The 17,035-nt window shown below is 36.5% G+C and overlaps 1 protein-coding gene across 1 annotated transcript; it reads left to right on the forward strand.

Annotated features, from left to right (window-relative positions):
- Positions 1–6,283: 6,283 nt before the first annotated feature.
- On the forward strand, positions 6,284–11,862 carry Icos (inducible T cell costimulator). The gene is made up of 4 exons (XM_026394609.1): positions 6,284–6,593; positions 7,343–7,449; positions 8,510–8,590; positions 11,683–11,862. The coding sequence occupies exons 1-4, from the start codon at positions 6,284–6,286 to the stop codon at positions 11,860–11,862; spliced, it is 678 nt and encodes a 225-aa protein (XP_026250394.1).
- The last annotated feature ends 5,173 nt before the right edge of the window (positions 11,863–17,035 follow it).

Here is a 17,035-nt window from a genome sequence, read left to right on the forward strand (position 1 = left end):
TTCTTATATTCTATATTTCATGCTTCATCTCCCTATATTTATAATGTCTCAGAGATTTGTATATGCATTGCCCATCCATCCATCCATCCATCCATCCATCCTTCCTTCCATCTAATAAATATTTATTGGAACTTACTGTTTAACAAGTACTACTGTAGACACTTGGAATGGATGGTTGAATGCTCAACAAGGTCCCTGATTTTATCCTTACATTATAGTGAAGTAGCCAGACAATAAACGAGTAAACACACAAATAAACCACATAATTTCAGACAATGGTAAATATTTTCTCTCTCAGGTAATATGATAGAAAGTGACTTAGGTGGGTTGGATGCCCAGTGGTTGCTGAAGAAGTACCCTTATTTTTTAATAAAGAGAAAGAAGCAGTCATATAAAGATCAGAGTAAATATTTCAGCTCAAAGCCCTAAAAACCATCTTCACGTGTTTGTGGAATAAAAACAGAAGGGCAGTGGGACTGCAGTGTGCTGAGTGACTGGTAGAAACTGGCAGTAGAGGGGTAGGATGGAAATTGGAAGTCATGGGGAAACAGGTTCAGGGGGTAGGTTTTATTCAATGTGATATGGGGAGGTCCTAGAAGATATGTAAGTAAGGCAGTGATACTATCTCATTCTCTATATCCAAAGATCATTCTGGTTTCTCTTGGTGAATGGATTATAAATGGGCAAGAGTGAAAGCAGAAAAATTAGTGAGCTCTTGCAGTACCAGAGAGATGACAGTGATTTGAACCAATTGTAGCAGAGATGGAGAAATGGATCAATTCTGTTGGAAATAAAACAGAGGAACAGAAAATTAGGCCTTCCTGTTGACAGATTTTTAGCAGTGGTCCTTTAGCACTCAGTTATCAGCAACCACTCTCTAGGTTCACATGGCTTCCTGCTTCTATTACACTTCTATTTCATTGCTGCTAGCAATACTTTGTGAACAGAACCAAAAACCTTTCATGCACCCAAGAAGTTGTGCCACCTCAGACAAATAATTTATTCTGTCTGGGCCTTCAGTTATCTGTACACAAAGACTTTCTGTGTGATTTCTAAGTTCTCCAGGTTTGACTATAGTTGATGCTGGGAACTGTTGACTCATATTACAGGAAATAAGGAGAGTGAAAGTGGGGGTGTCTGCAGGATGGAAACATGGACAGTGTGTATTGGAGGTGAAGGTGGTATCTTAGGAAAAGTGATGAGCATCTCAAAGATAGTGCAAGAGAGGATATTTTGGAAAAGAATTTTATATTAAGAGACTGTATGTGAAGAAAATGTAAATATGAGACAAATGAAAAAAAATGGCAAGAAGAAAGAGCTCAAAGAGGATGACACTCATAAAGCTTTAACTACTGGTATAGCAGAGCAATTAACCAGGCAGATTTGATATCCAACCAATCAAAGCAGACACTGGATATTAAAATTATACCATTTCTCCAGGTTGAATATTAGGCTCAAAGATCAGAACATCAAAAGGGGTGAAGAAACAATTCTAGCTATTTCTGCAGTTATAATACATGAACATATTCAGATTTCCCATAAGTTGTCTATTCACTAATTGTTAATCATTGTTGTAATGAATGCTCTCCTTTTGATATTATTTTTACAAAATGCTATTAAAGACTGAGGAGAATTATTTGTGGTTTGGTATTTGAACATATCTCCTCTATAGGCATCAACATAATTTTGAAGTAATAGATTATTACCATGGTTGAAAACCTTCAAATTGCAGACTTGGATTCACCAAATGATTTCCAGATAGAAAGCTTAAGCATTGGGCATGGAGAAACCTGAGTCAGCCATCTTAACCGCTACAGACTACAGACATAGTGAAAAGGTGACTCAGGTGGTTTTGTAGCAAAACATGATAAAAGGAATAGTTAAGAGTGCCCAGTAGAAGTGGCAAGTTGGAATCCCTACTTGATGTCAATGGCACACAACTTGATACTATCATTCAAGAAAAATGAAACCCTTCCTGGCCCTTCTAAATACTTTTGTGGTAAGAAATGTAGTTGCATTCATTTTAATTTTCCTGCTTCTTAGAATATTCCATTTAAAGTCAAGATTATGGGAATATGGCCTCCTCTAAGGAGAACTCACCCAACTGCAATGTTTTAGCTCTCTTGGTTTTTTTGCAATCTCAGGAGGGTATGCTCTTATGATCCAGAGAAAGTAACTTTTGGAAAGATATTTCCATTTTATTTCCTATTTCACAGATGAAGAGACTGAAGTTTAGAGAGGGACCCTAGTCACAGAGCCTCGCTAGACCAGAATTTGGTTTTGGTTTCCTTGAGAAACAGTGCATTGTATATCCACCATTACATTTCAACTTATGTTGGGTGGTAGCTCACAGAGTCTGCACTAAAGGGGGAAAAACTGCTGACCAAGTTATCTTCAAAAACAGAACACAATGCATCTATGTTCCTTTGTGTATACAGTGGCAGCAGACACCTTTGCCCCAAGACCTCTTTGTGGTTTACTTGCTGCCATCCTAAAGTCTCTGGGAAATTTGCTCTGAACAATTTCAAGAGAACCAGTCTGCTGATTTTATCTTCGGCAGTAGATGGTAGAGGAAAAAAGCATCAAAATAACAATTGTACAACAAAATTCACTCTAGGACAAATAAATCCTCAAGCAAAATGCCCTTCATTTTTATCTAATGTAGACTGCTGCTATCTTCTGCTGTCAGTTCTTTCCTTTTTGATTAATTTGTTCCTTCTGTTTAAAAAATTGAAACAAGGATTATTTCCTCTCCATATACTTGACTTTTTATTGTGAAACAAAATGTCTATATAGAAATGTGACCAAAACATAAATGCACAATTTAATAAATAATGGTAAAGCATATTATCCCACTCCCTATAATAATCACAGGCCAAGAAATAAAACATTGCCCACACACAGAAGGCTTTTCACCTCTGTGTGTTTCCTTCATCATTCTAATCCACCCCTCCCAACTTTAGACAAAACTATTAGGCTGAGTTTTGTGATACTTATTTAGGGTATAAATTCTAGTTTTGTTCTTTTAGTGATCATGCAAGAAGTCTCAACACTCATGCTTCACCATCAACGTTTCAAGTTGCAAATACCTTTACTGTCCTCCTAGAGAGAATGTTCTAGGTTGACAGGTAGTTTCTTTTAGCACATTGAAAATATAATATGTAATTCCACTGCATCATGGCTTTTGTTGCTGATGCTGAGATTTCACTTGACAGTGTAACAACTGCTTCTTTGAAAGTAATAAGTCATTTTTTTTCTCTAGCTTCTTTTAGGATTCTCACTAAGATATATGTAGGTGTAAATATAGTTTGCTTGTGATTCATTGGGATTCTTGTATCTGTGGATTGTGAGTGCATTCTGAGCTATCTTTTAGTTCTTCAATTCTCTCTATATCCTTGTCTAATATGCTTTTAAACTCTTCATTGAGTTTTTAATCTCAGTTTGTGCCATGTTTTTAACTGTTCTAATTGGTTCTTTCAAATTAGTCAACTTAAAAATTTTTCTTGTGTTCTGCTGATATTATTATGAGTTTGTCATTTATTTCCTTTAACATAACAAGCTCAACTGTCTTATTTCAGTCTGTTGTTCCTATTGTTGCCTTATTCCTTGTGTGTTTTGCTTTTTAAAAATAGTTTTCTTGTCATTATATTTAATTGTTATTTGTAGTGTTTAAATCTTTTTCTTAGAATAGATTGCGATTTTGCTTTTAAAACCTATGGTAATAAAAGTTAAGTATCTCCTCAAATCAAATTCAAGGACTGAGGTTTTCTGGAATATTGAAGTGACTTGAAGGTGGAAGAAACTCCTCATGAGAGTTTGTTTACTTCTGATTTCCTTTACTTCAAGTATGTAACTCTTTGGGGACCAAGATTATTGAGGATAAAGTCTGCTAGATTCCTCACTTTGCAGATCCTACAAGATAAAACACATATAAAAGAAGTTTGAACTTGGAAGAACAACAAATGCTTTCAGAGCAAAACGCAACTTCTAAGTTCTATACCTTTTTCTGGGTTCTGGATCTCTTTTCAAATTTATCTTGTTATTTTTTCCTCTTTTGGTCAACTATTTAATCCTTTTAATATTATTTTTAGACATTTTTCAGGATTTTTGGTTATTTTTTGTTGAATAATCTGTTCCATAACTGAAAACTGGAACATTTGTGCTTTTTTTCATAATCAAGTCCCCAGTCTGAAAATCTATTCCCTAGAAATACAAGGGGTATAAGTTTAAGCCTAGATATATTAAGGAAAATAAATAATTGTGGTGTACTTTAAATGAAACTGAGGCAATCAGTGCAAGAAGAGGTGTAGCAAATGGATCCTCCTGAGTGATACTGGTCTTAGTGCAAATTGGAACACTTAATTAAGAAAGCTATATGAAAAGATGCACTGTTATCATAATATATTTAAATGTTTTGACCAAACACCATAATATTTACATAAAAGCTAAATGCTGAAAATCCCCTGTTATCCCACCTTAGTGAATTAGTTTCATTAGATTATGATAGATTAACATGATGGAACATCATGTAATCATTTAAAAAGAAAATTAAAACAGTTACATAAAAATTCAAATGTTCATGATATGCCATTAAATGACAATAGCAGAACACAAAATAATATTTGCTGTGTAAAATAAGCATGAATCTGGAAGATAAAGAGCAAAAAAAAATACAAATACAAATAGTATTTCTATTTCACTGGAGAATTGGGAATTTTTTTCCTTAAAATTTTTATACTTATTTAATCTTAAAAAAAAGATTTCAAAATGTCAGTAAAAATTAATGTAATTATTTTTTTTCCGATATCAGAATGAAACTTTATCATATTTTTAAAAATTCAATTGAATATTACTCAGCTTTAAAGAGTAAAATTATGGAATTTGCTAGTAAATGGTTGGAGTTGGAAAATATCATGCTAAGCGAAATAAGCCAATCCCACAAAACTAAAGGCTGAATGTTTTCTCTAATATGCGGATGCTAATTCATAATAAGGCAGGAGGCACTAAGGAAGAATAGCCTTACCTTAGAGTAGGTAGAGGAAAGTGGTGGGAGGGGATGGCAGGGGATTTGGGGATAGGAAAGATAGTAGAACGAAACAGACATTATTACTGTATGTATATATGTGACTGCATGACCTATGTGATTCTACAACATGTACACTCAGAAAAGTGAGAAATTATATCCCATCTATGTATGATATATCAAAGTGCATAAATGCATTTTCCTGTTGTGTGTAACTAATTAAAACAAATTTAACTTTTTTAAAAAAATAAAAATACAAGAATCAGAAAAAGTAAAAAAAGAACTTAAGAACTAGTAGCTCAGAATCTGCAACCAGTCTAAAGCCATTTCAGTTTTCTCCTCCTGTGATACCCATGTAGCTCACAAAAAGAACTTTGGTTTTTTTGAGCTTAAAGTTTACTTAAAAAGTGAGAAAGTAAGCAAAAATCTGAAACCTTACCTTTATTATTCATTTCTGGGTGTCATTTGAACATAATTGATCTGTTCTTTTATTCTGCAGTTGGAGGGTATAATGTAAGTATCTATTTATACATAATTGTTCAATTTTAGCTTTGGATATTTTGTACTTTTAAAAGTGTTTTTCTCTTAAACAGAGTCTTTCTCCTAATCTCTCTTTGTTCAACAGCTCTCCAGGTTTCAATTTCTATTTTGAAAAAGTTATTTCTTTGAATGGGCATTTCTGATCCTCTAGTCAAAATTATAACCTATCGGGCTGGGGATGTGGCTCAAGCGGTAGCATGCTCGCCTGGCATGCGTGCGGCCCGGGTTCGATCCTCAGCACCACATACAAAGACGTTGTGTCCACTGATAACTAAAAAAAAATTAAAAATAAAATAAAAAAAATTATAACCTATCCCATCCCAACCACATATCTGTATAGTTCTCCATTCCTAGCATAAATTACGGTGTATCACTGCATATTGATTAGTTTACCATCAGTCTCCGTTGTGAGGGCCCATGTTTGTTTGATTTAGTCTATTTACATGTATTATTTAATACTTAATGTTTTACATATCACTTATTCATATCAGAGAAGCACAGTTCTAATTAGGTTTTTTGGGAAGGTCACAGTTTCACCTTTTGTTATATTCTTTTCTGTATTTGCCTCTACATGAAAATCTTTCATTTTGGTGCAATAGAGGTGACTTTATGAAGACAAGAGATTACTTTTATGATTAGATATAATTATTAGGGCAATATATTCACAAAATATCACTTTTGCTTTGTTTTCTTTCTTTTTATCCAGGAGAAATTGATGATATGTTTACATTTCACAATGGAGGTGTACAAATTTTATGCAAGTACCCTAAGAAAGTCCAGCAGTTTAAAATGGAGTTACTGAAGGGGAGGCAAGTACTCTGTGAACTCACTAAGATAAAGACAAGTGGAAACGTGGAGTCCATTAATAACATGAAATTCTGCCAATCTCAGTTATCCAACAACAGTGTCTCCTTTTTTCTGAATAACTTGGACAGTTCTCATGGCAGCTACTATGTCTGCAACCTATCAATTTTTGATCCTCCTCCTTTTGAAGAAAAGATTCTTAGCAGAGAATATTTGCATATTTATGGTAAGACATTGCTTTTATGTTTGGGGCTTAAGAGGACATATACATTCTGACAATTTTTCTCATTAATGAAAACAACTAAGCAAGTACCTTTTCTGTTGGAGTTCATTTAGGTGTAGTTAAGGGCATATCATTTTTGATGAAATATATGATATGACTTATTATTAATCATAATTGGCATTTATTGGTAATATGTAGTTTAATCACATAGACTGTTAACACTGTTGACTTAGAATTAGGTCATGTTGTCTTTAAATAGATATGTCAAGAGCTTTGTAATGTTGTGAACAACCAATAAAAAAAATCATTGAAAAAAAATACATATGCCAATGAAAAACAGAACAATTTAAGGCAATACCTCAATTCATGGCTTAATTGTGATTACCTATTAATCAAAGGTTTAAAGTGGTTTTGTGCTGCTGGGTTTGTGGAATGAAGTTCGATGATTGAAAAATCATAGTTCTATAGCATTACTTTTCCTACTTCCTCTTTTATAAAATACAGTATTGACTACATTTATAAACATATATTTGTAGTTTTTAAAGTATTAGTTTCTGGATCCTTGCTATAATACTGAGGTGATATTGGCTACCATTTACTGAGTTTCTTGATGGTAATGAAGCAAAGCTTTATTGGACTAACAGCTCCTTTAAATTCTATGAAAGAACTAGAGATTTAGCACTGAAAGAGATTTGATTCTTGGAGGTTGTGTTTATTTGTTTTTTAATCAATGTGTCTCTTTTCCAACCCAGAATCACAGCTTTGTTGCCAGCTGAAGTTCTGGTTACCCATTGGATGTGCAGCTTTTGTGATAGTGTACACTTTGGGATGCTATTTTATTTTTCGGTTTACAAAAAAGGTGAGCAATTTCTATCTCTTCTTGCATATGCTTTCCTGAGTGGTTATTTATAAAATATATATTGCTCTTTGCCAGAAAATACACATTGCTCTTTGCCAGAGTTATTTGATCAAAAGGTTTGACAGGTCCTTTTCCCTGAGATATACCTACTAATGAAACTAATAAGAACTTGGAACAGAGGTTATTTATTTGTTTATTTTGTAGCTCACTTTATTCCAAAAGGACTCAGTAGCTTATAGAGATATGTTATTACTATTATTATTATTATTATTAAAAAGATAGAAAATTGGGGTCTATGGAAGTCAATAGATTAGGAAGGAGGTTAAAACTTAAAAATAGATGTCTTTGATTTTTAAAATTACTAAAGGTGGGCTGTAAATTTGTATCTGAGCTTCCTAAGAGTCAGGGAAAAGGCAAAACAATTAGTTGAAAGTCTCACATAACTGGTAAGTGAAGAATACCAGTGAGAAAATATTATAATGTGCTAGTAGTCACTGAAAAGGAAATTCTAGCTTCTTTCCCTGGCAAGATACTAGACTCCTTGCTTTTAATGAAAAGTGCTGAAAAGTATTTTGAGAAATAAACAATGGCAAAACAAACGAACGAACTAACTAACTAACAACAACAACAACAACAAAAACCCAAACCCATTAAGAATGTCTGTAGGACATCCTTTTTAGTCTTTTACATTGTAGGCTCTGAATCAAAGAACCTATGCCATTCTGCATATTGTGCACGTGTGTTAGAGGTCCAGGGCATACAGGGTGTGGTTGTTGGTCAGATGGTGTGCGTATCTGTGTCAGAACAGAATCTGAAAAGGAGGAAAGAAGAAAGAACAAGAGAAAGTGCCACAATCCAAGTTTACTGGGGAAGGAATAATAAATGTAAAAATAAGGAAGAAAATTGGGCAGAAAACTCTTTGTATTAAAGCCTTTTTGGTATTATTAGGTTTAACCTTCAGCCAGGAATTTTGTCACATACCTCTTCAACAAAGAATAGAAAATAGGCATGAAGATGGCAAAAAGCAGATGATGAACCATGTTTCTGACTTTTCTTTCAGAAGTATGGATCCAGTGTGCATGACCCTAATAGTGACTATATGTTCATGGCAGCCGTGAACGCGGCGAAGAAACCAAGACTTGCAGGTACAGCTCCACCTGGAGATGTGGGGAGAGAAGAGGGTTGTTTATATTAACCTTGGAATTTTAATTTTTTAAAGGAAAGGTAGATATCCCTAAGGCCTAATATTTTCTGAAAAAATGTGGGTTTTCACCTCAATGGAATTGATGCCCTCTGCAGAATATTATTTTCAATATATTAAACACAAGCTATATTTCTATTAAAAGTAAGTAACCAAATAAAAAGTTCACAAGCCACAACTTCATTGAAGCAATTTCCCAATTGTTGTTTCAAAAAAACTGGAAGGATTCTAAATCTTCCTTGTTGAAAAATTTATTAAATCATGGGATGAATATTTGAGTGTGAGTTAAGTGACAGTACCTGAATATGGTGCTGTGGGGACTACACTGATGTTTGAAAATCTTGCACTGAGATTAGGAAGAGAGATCTGGACTGATGCTACAGGGAATGGGATTAAGAGAAATTAATGAAGATATTGTTGTTTCTATGTAAAGAGAAGGCAAGTCTAGGAACCTTGGATTGCCTCAGAAATGTTAGGTGAAAGTGACCTATTATTTTTTAAATATTTATTTTTTAGTTTTTTTTTAGGTGGACACAATATCTTTATTTTATATTTATGTGGTGCTGCGGATCAAACCCAGTGCCCCATGCATGCTAGGTGAGCACTCCACCACTGAGCCACAACCCCAGCCCCAATTCTTTTGAGATTTAGAACTGGGTGCTGCCTAGTTTGAGGAACATCCAGAAAGTCTGGAGCTTCCATTGTGGAAAATTTGTATGTCTTACATCTTTGAGGCTGGAATGATGTGAAGTATGTAAGGAAAAAGAAGTCACTGCATCTTTGCTACACTTAGTGGTGAAGGGCTGTATTGAAGGCAGAGACATAATTTCTGTTGTCATGGAACTTTAGCAGTAAAGAGAACTAAAAATGCACAGTTAGTCCACTCCTCCTTTTTTTAGATAACAGAAATTGATGCCCACAGTGTTCAATAACTTGTTTGGTTCCCTAGGCAGTTAATACCATAGCTTTGATAGTTGCAAAGAGTTTTGTTTTATTATTTTGCAACTGAAAAAAATTATCCCAATCATTGTATTCATAATAATGTGTTCTGTCTTTCTTTGGGTCCCTGACAGCAGACTATGAGATGGGGACTTGGGTTGCCAGTAGTTTACTTGGGAGGTGATCCCAGGAAAAGCAGTGGTGTGGCAGAGAAGGGAATGAAACAGCAAGGAAAAAAGGCAACTGGGTGGTTGGAGATGCATTTCCAAGGTCTCAGCTATAGATCACAGAGGCTTGACTTCACCACATTTTTGCAAAATGTACACAGCCCCCCCCCCCAATTGTTCTCCTGAGGACAGCATGTGGGGCATTTATCTACTCATTCAATCACCACTGGATTGGAGCTGCCTGCTAGGGCCATTTGCTCTCCTTCATCCCTGAGATGTGCCCAGTGCTTGGGATGAGCCCGTTCTCAAGTCTTCAGAAAAAGCAGAGAAGCAGGAAGATGCACAGTGGGGTTATTGCATTGGAGTAGGGACATTCAGGAAGGTGGCCCCCTCCCTGCCAGCAGCAGCTAGAATGAAGAGTTAAGAGAATGTCTTGTAGGCCTCGAGAGTGGGGAAAGTAAAACTTAAAAATGAGGAACTGGTGCTGGGTCTTGAAATATAGGGAAGAATTCAGATGGTGTGTGTCTATGTGTGTGGATTAGGGTATGAGAGGGAAAGGGGGGAAACCTGTTGAAGGGAAATGGCATATACTTTTAAAGAATTTATGCTTAATTTTTGTTACAGATGTGACCCCATAATTTCTGCCACTCTCTGGTACCCAGGCATGAACCACACTGACCAGTTCCCTGCAACTTGGAAGTACGAGATGCCTTCAATTCCTAGACCACAGAAAATCTGACGGGTTTTGTGACTTACATCTCCTGCTGATGTTTTGTTCAATCTGGACCAGTGACTCTATCAGTGGATAGCGATTTTAACAGACTGCCTCACTCTTGTTGGGTTCTCTCAAAACAAACACCCTCTTGCAACTAGCCTTATAGAAGGCCTTGCTCATGTGGGCTCAACAAACAGACCTCACTAGGATAGAGTCCCTGTCTCTCTGCTTCTGCTCCTAAAATGCACCAGCCAGTAAAACAAACATATCTACAAAAAAAAAAAAAAAAAAAAAAATTAAAGATGCCAAAGGTATTAATCTGCAAAGCTAATGGGCAGCCAAGGGCCAGCATCTGTCCTCATTTTTGTGAACAGACTACCTTTTCTTTCTGTAGGCATGAGCTTTCCTTTTGAAATCAGATGGTAGAGGGAGATTCTTCACAACTGTAGCTGTTTTATTTCCAGGATGTTGATGTATACTATACTGTCACCAATATATTAGTACCTACACAGTACTCTCCTCTAATTTCTGGGCCTGAATTGATCACTCTATCAAGAGATAAGATGTCTTCTTTTTCCCTCAGTTTTCCTTTTAAAAATATGTCTACATGCGAACTTGACAGCTTGCACCATTCTGAATAGGAGCTATGTTGACCTTTTTTTCCTCTTCTGCTTAATAAAATTGTATATATACACACATATATACAATAATATATATTTATCTTGTAGGGAGAATATTGATAAATTATATCCTTTGCTTATATTCTCCTACAAGAAGATTTTTGCTCTAGAAAAACATCTTAGTCCCCCAAATTCATTTAAAATGGTTTACTTTGTTGATATTCGTGGTAGGAAACAGGCCCAGAATCAAAAGCAACTTCATTTTATTATCCTGTTTTCCACCATTATCTGTGTTTTCATGGTGCTATTAATCACAAGCTTGGCCATTTTTGTGGATCATATAAAAATTGCAAACAAACAAACAAACCGTGTTTAATTGGCAAGTATTCTCCTGGGGAGGACTGAATTATCCACTAAGCCTAAAAGCTGCAGTTCCAGGAGGCTGCTGTCAAATTTCAGCCATGCTGCCTCTGGGCTTGACAGGTTAGAATGGTTCCCCTGAGTCTAGAGCAGCCCTCTGGACCTGGGCGGAGTTCCAGGGTTGAGACTCCACAGAACCAGATAGAGATGGCCAGCTGCTTTACCCCAGAGACTGAAGTTACCCTGGGAATCAGAATAGATCTCCTCCAGCTTGATACCTCCAGAACTCGTGAAGAAGAACACATGGGTGAGGGGACAGCTCCTTCTACAACCATTCAGCCTGGAAACAGGCCCTGGGCTTTTAAGATAATCTTCTTTGATTTGGCTAAAAAGATTCTTAAATACCTGTAACATGGGATTATTCTTAGCTGGAATATTTTCTCCACTTTCTGCCCACATGCCGAAGGCTTCTGAAGCAGCCAGTGTGTATATAACAAACATTTTAACTTGATGGAAAATGAGGACATTTCGTAGTTTTAAATTTGTTGTTCCCTGCTTCTGGTTTACTTTTAAAGTGAGACTTGATATGTCATTATGCATACTTATATTGTGTTAAGCGTGTGTAATGCTGGAAGTGTACAGTATAGTACTGAACTTATAATTTAAATCAAGTATAGTGTTCTCTGTTTTTAGCTGGCTTGGCCACCTGGCTGGTTTGCAGAGGTGTTCCCTGAACTAGTGGTTGGGGGTGAGGGTGGGGAGGACAGCCTTCATGGCTTTGTTTGGCTGTCCCAAGGTGTGCCTCAAAACATCCTCCTCCCAACATCGAACATTTCAAAATGAATTGTTAAAGGGATGAAATTTCTGTGAAATAAAAACTGGTTTTAAGAAGAGCCATTTATTAAGTAGATCTTAGCACTAGTAAGAATTAAAGAATAAACTTTAATACACAGCACCTGAAAATACCTCACAGTATTTTGCTGGGGCAGAGAAATGATGATTTTTGCTGGCGCTTGCAAATTTGACCTTGTTCTTGAATGACCTTGTGCAATGAGTGGGACAGCCACTTTTTTCTTCTTCTTTCTAAAATTTGAAAGAATCCAAATTCACAAAATAGAAGTACAGTAAAAGGACTGCTCTTTTCCTGAGCAAGTTTTTGAATCTAATGTCTTATCATCTCTGAAAAGTATGTAGTTCCTGCAAAAAAGAACACTGTCCTCCAAGACTATGATGTAGTCATCAATATTGGAATTTTAACATTGATACATTGCTACCATCTCATTCCCAGATTGTATTTGAGATTTTCCCTTTGTCTTAATTATGTATTTTGTAGCCAAAGATCCTGCTCAGGATCTCCATCTGCGTTTAGTAGCCATGTCTCTGTAGTGTCCTTCAGTCTGGACAGTTCCTCCATCTAGACTTTGTGGCCTTGGCTTTTATGAGGATTACAAGCAGTTATTTCATAGAATATCCTTTGTTTGGGTCAGTCTGATGTTTCTTCCTGATCAAAATAAGGTAATTCACCTTTGTCAGAAAGAACACAGAAATGATATTGTGCTCTTTTAATTGTATTTCACCAGGCAGTTCACAATTTTTATTTGTTGCACAACTGTAAATGTTCATTTTAATTACTTGACTAAAGTGGTGTCTGTCAAACTTCTTCATTGTAAAGCAAACTCTTTTCTCCTTTACAGTTAATAAATACTTTGTTGGGAAGTAGGTTGAACCTTTGTATATCTTCTGTTCTTCAAAATTTCAAGTTATCCATGTGTTCATTTATATCTTCATGGTGTCATGGTCTCCTATGTTATTTGATGAGTAGAATTTTGCTCCACTCATTATTATGTTTTGATGCTGAAATTGCCTTATCCTTAACCAGTGGGAGCCCAGTCAAACTGGGTCTTGTGTCTTTATGCCATATCTCCGTCATTCTTTTAGGATTTCCTTCCCTTTTTATAGAACAATATTTTCCATCCTCAGCTTAAATTCTCCCTGTCCCAACATCGGATCAGCTGTTTCTCCAGCAGCCCTGGTTTCTTTGAATGGAAAATGATTTTAGAATCTAAGATTTAGGGATTAGTCATTGCTAATGGAATTTTCTTTCTCCAAGGCCAGTCAGTGGACAGAGCTGGGGATATGTATCTATCTAGATAGATATCTAGATGGATAGATAAAGGTATAAATATAAATATAGATGGAAATATGTGTATATATATGTGTGTGTCTACAAGTATATATATATATATATATATATATATATATATATATATATTTGCACACATTTCTGTGTATGTATGAATCCTTCTATAAATCCATGATTTATACCCCTGACATTAATTCCAATATAACACCATAGTGTCACCTAGACTAATCTTTTTTTTTAAAACTGGTACTTCTGACAGTGAGAAACCTGAATTTTAGATCATTGGTGAATTTATTTATGTGATTCATCCCTGGTATGAAAGCTGGCTCTGACCCTCCCACCCACTCCACACAGTATAGCTATCTCCTCTCTCTGCTGAGGCTCTCCCTTTTCACTCCAGGCTGTCCAATCCTCTTTTGTCTCTTTGTTGGGCTCTGACTCTCCACAGTGGGCTTCCCTGCTCCATGAATGCCCTTTTCACCCTTTTGGGGCTCTCACACCCTCAATTGGGTCATTCTTCCATGAGGATACCCTCCTTACCCTGCGCTGTGAGCCCTGCTGGAGCCCACAGTTCAGTCCCTGGCCCAGGGCACCCAGTCCTATGGCTTGTGCTTTATATCAGCCTGCAGAGCATTCATATGGTGTTAGGTGCCCAGTGCCTACAGTGGGAACTGATCTTACCCTATTTATTACTAGCTGTTCCTTCTCTGACTCAGTTTCTAACTTTCCTCTTCTTCCTAACTTCCTTTCTTCCTCTGTCTCATGAACTACTTACCTGGAATCCTTGTCTTACTATATCTGGAGGAGCTCAAATGGAAACCCTCCTTTTGCTCCTTCAGGTTTAGGGGAAATAGTTTATAAACCCTGGTGCTTCATCCTTTCTTGTTGATTCACTGACTCCTTGCACAGTTTTGGAAACTATGGCATAGATAAAGGTATAAATATAAATATAGATGAAAATATGTATATATATATGTGTGTGTGTGTGTGTGTGTCTACAAGTGTATATATAAATTTATTATCAAATATATTTGCATATATATATATATATATATATATATATATAATCTTTCTATCCATTAACAATACTTTTCACTTAACCTTTTCAATTCCATCACTGAGTCACACCAAACTGTGACCTACTCTGTCGTCTCCCTCCAATATTCACTTCCCTGGGACATGGAGTCCTTGCAGTGTCTGACCTCTTGTTTAATGAGCAACTTACATCCTGATGATTAATGTTCTCTATGTTATTTTTCATTAAGTTCACATGCTTCACAAGAGGAAACCAGCTTTTCCTTGGGTGATTCAGGTCCTCATCCCACATCAACCCACTCCATTTTTTCCCCCTTTTTTAAAGTGGGTAGATGAGATGTCCTCTGGTGTCACAGAAGACAGGCTGTTACTCAACCTACTTGTTAGTCAACCTTTGTTCTATGAAAAGCATAGCTGAGGAATTTGAAATTTTCCAGAAGGATGAATGCATCAGTATCAACTTTTAATCTCCTCCTCCAGGGTCTGTGTTCTGAGTAAGATGAGGAAGATGGTGAAAGCACCGTCTTCTGTCACAAAAAAGCAAAGCTATGCTTGCATGTCTCTCACTCCATGCCATGTTTTATTTCTTTCTCTACCTTGTTGATTAGTGCTTATGAATTCAGTGTATGAATCTTAAGTATTCGTCACCTTGCCATATGTTCTGTCCAAGGCAGTGAGACAGTCTGTGATCACATCTATAAATAACCTCTACTACCAGTCCTTGTGGACTCGACTTTCTCAGTCTTTCAAAGTCTATCCATTCTTGTGTTATTTCAGGGACTCCGACCCATCCCTTCTCCCTTGGGTTCCTTAGCATAGTGTTCCTATGATTTTTCTTTTCTTTTTTCATTTTTAAGAATGAAGAAGCTGTAGTCAGGCAGTTTCACTGGGCAATCAAGTCTCTGAGGGTAGAATTGGGAAAACCCTTCAACTAAACCACAGTTGTCTGCTCTTTTTTTTCTCCTTATAAAAGGGCATCTGACTGTTGAGGAGGGTTAAAAATGAATTCTGGCTTCATATGGAAGAAGATTTCTTCTTCAGTGGTAATAAATAGTATAAGAGCATCCAAGTACAGTTCTTTGACAAAAATCCTGAATCCTAAAATGTGACTTCTACTTGTTCTCTCTTTATTATTTTCTTTTGGGTTCCTGGTAATAATCCAAAACAATTGCAGGTTGTGTCTAATGAATGTGGCATTCCTTTTGCATTATTATTTCAATGGTGAGGAGAAAATGCTTCTTTGAGGCAGCTCAAAATGTCACATAAATTCCTGCAAAATCCCCAGTAGAAAATCCAGATGCCTTTAAGTCCATTCAGAACTACATTCAAGAAGTAACATTTTGTCAGAAATAAATTTTAATTGAAGACTTTATTTTTTCATGTGTGTATTTTTTTTAAACATGCCAAAGCAAGGATGGGTGTCATCCTGAAAGCACAGCAAAACACTTCATTACAAGCCAGGAGTGGTGGCAGTGCACACCTGTAATCCCAGTGACTTGGGTAGGTGAGGCAGGAGAACTGCAAGTTCAAGGACAGCATTTACAATTTAGTGAGATCCTGACTCAAAATACAAAACAACATGGGATGAGATGCAGCTCATTGGTAAAGCACTTGCCTAGCATGCCTGGCCTGGGTTCTATTCCCCAATACCACAAAAAGCAAAAGGCTTTGTTACGATAAAAAGAAACTCTTTTTGTTATTATCAATACCCCTTCCATACTTGGAGGCAGTGCTTGAAAAGCACCCCCTTCTTATTTTTTTTTCTAACACCTTTCCTTAGCAGTCTGCAGACCTCTTTTCGTTCCTCCCACATTTTCCTATTAGAAACAGCTAATAAATTAGTGTGCTCTTTCCCTTGCTATTCATATCGTTCCTATATTGGTTTCCTATGACTGCTATAAAAAATGACTGTGAACTTGGTGATTTGTGTTGCTTAAAAAACACACACATTTTCCCAGCAGCTCGGGAAGCTGAGACAAGAAGATTGTGAGTTCAAAGTCACCCTCAGCAAAAGTGAGGCACTAAGCAACTCAGTGAGACCCTGTCTCTAAATAAAATACAAAATAGGGCTGAGGATGTGGTCCAGTGGCTGAGTGTCCCTGAGTTCAATCCTTGATATTCAAAGGAAACAAAACAACACACACACATTATTCTCTTACAGTTCTGGAGTCCAGAATTCTAAAGTGAGTTTCACCAAGCTGAAGCTAAGGTGTTGGCAGGGCCAGTCCTTCTTGAGGCTCCATTTTCTTCCTTTCTTCCTTTCTGGTGGCTACCAAGTCTGTGGCAAGTCATTCAAGTCTCCACTTCCTTAGACACATTGCTTTGTCTCCTTCTGTAGTGAAATCTCTGTCTTCCTCTTGGAACAGCATTTGGGATTACATGTAGGGCTTACTGTCTAGTCCTAAA

This window comes from Urocitellus parryii, chromosome 1, assembly GCF_045843805.1.
Source record: "Urocitellus parryii isolate mUroPar1 chromosome 1, mUroPar1.hap1, whole genome shotgun sequence".
Taxonomy (NCBI): Eukaryota; Metazoa; Chordata; class Mammalia; order Rodentia; family Sciuridae; genus Urocitellus; species Urocitellus parryii.

What these genes read in the sequence shown, in the direction of transcription:
- Icos (XM_026394609.1), top strand. Translation starts at nt 6,284, where the DNA reads ATGTTTACATTTCACAATGGAGGTGTACAAATTTTATGCAAGTACCCT. An exon ending in AGAATATTTGCATATTTATG is followed by an intron (nt 6,594 to 7,342) that starts GTAAGACATTGC and finishes TTTCCAACCCAG; the next exon opens with AATCACAGCTTTGTTGCCAG. An exon ending in TTTTTCGGTTTACAAAAAAG is followed by an intron (nt 7,450 to 8,509) that starts GTGAGCAATTTC and finishes CTTTTCTTTCAG; the next exon opens with AAGTATGGATCCAGTGTGCA.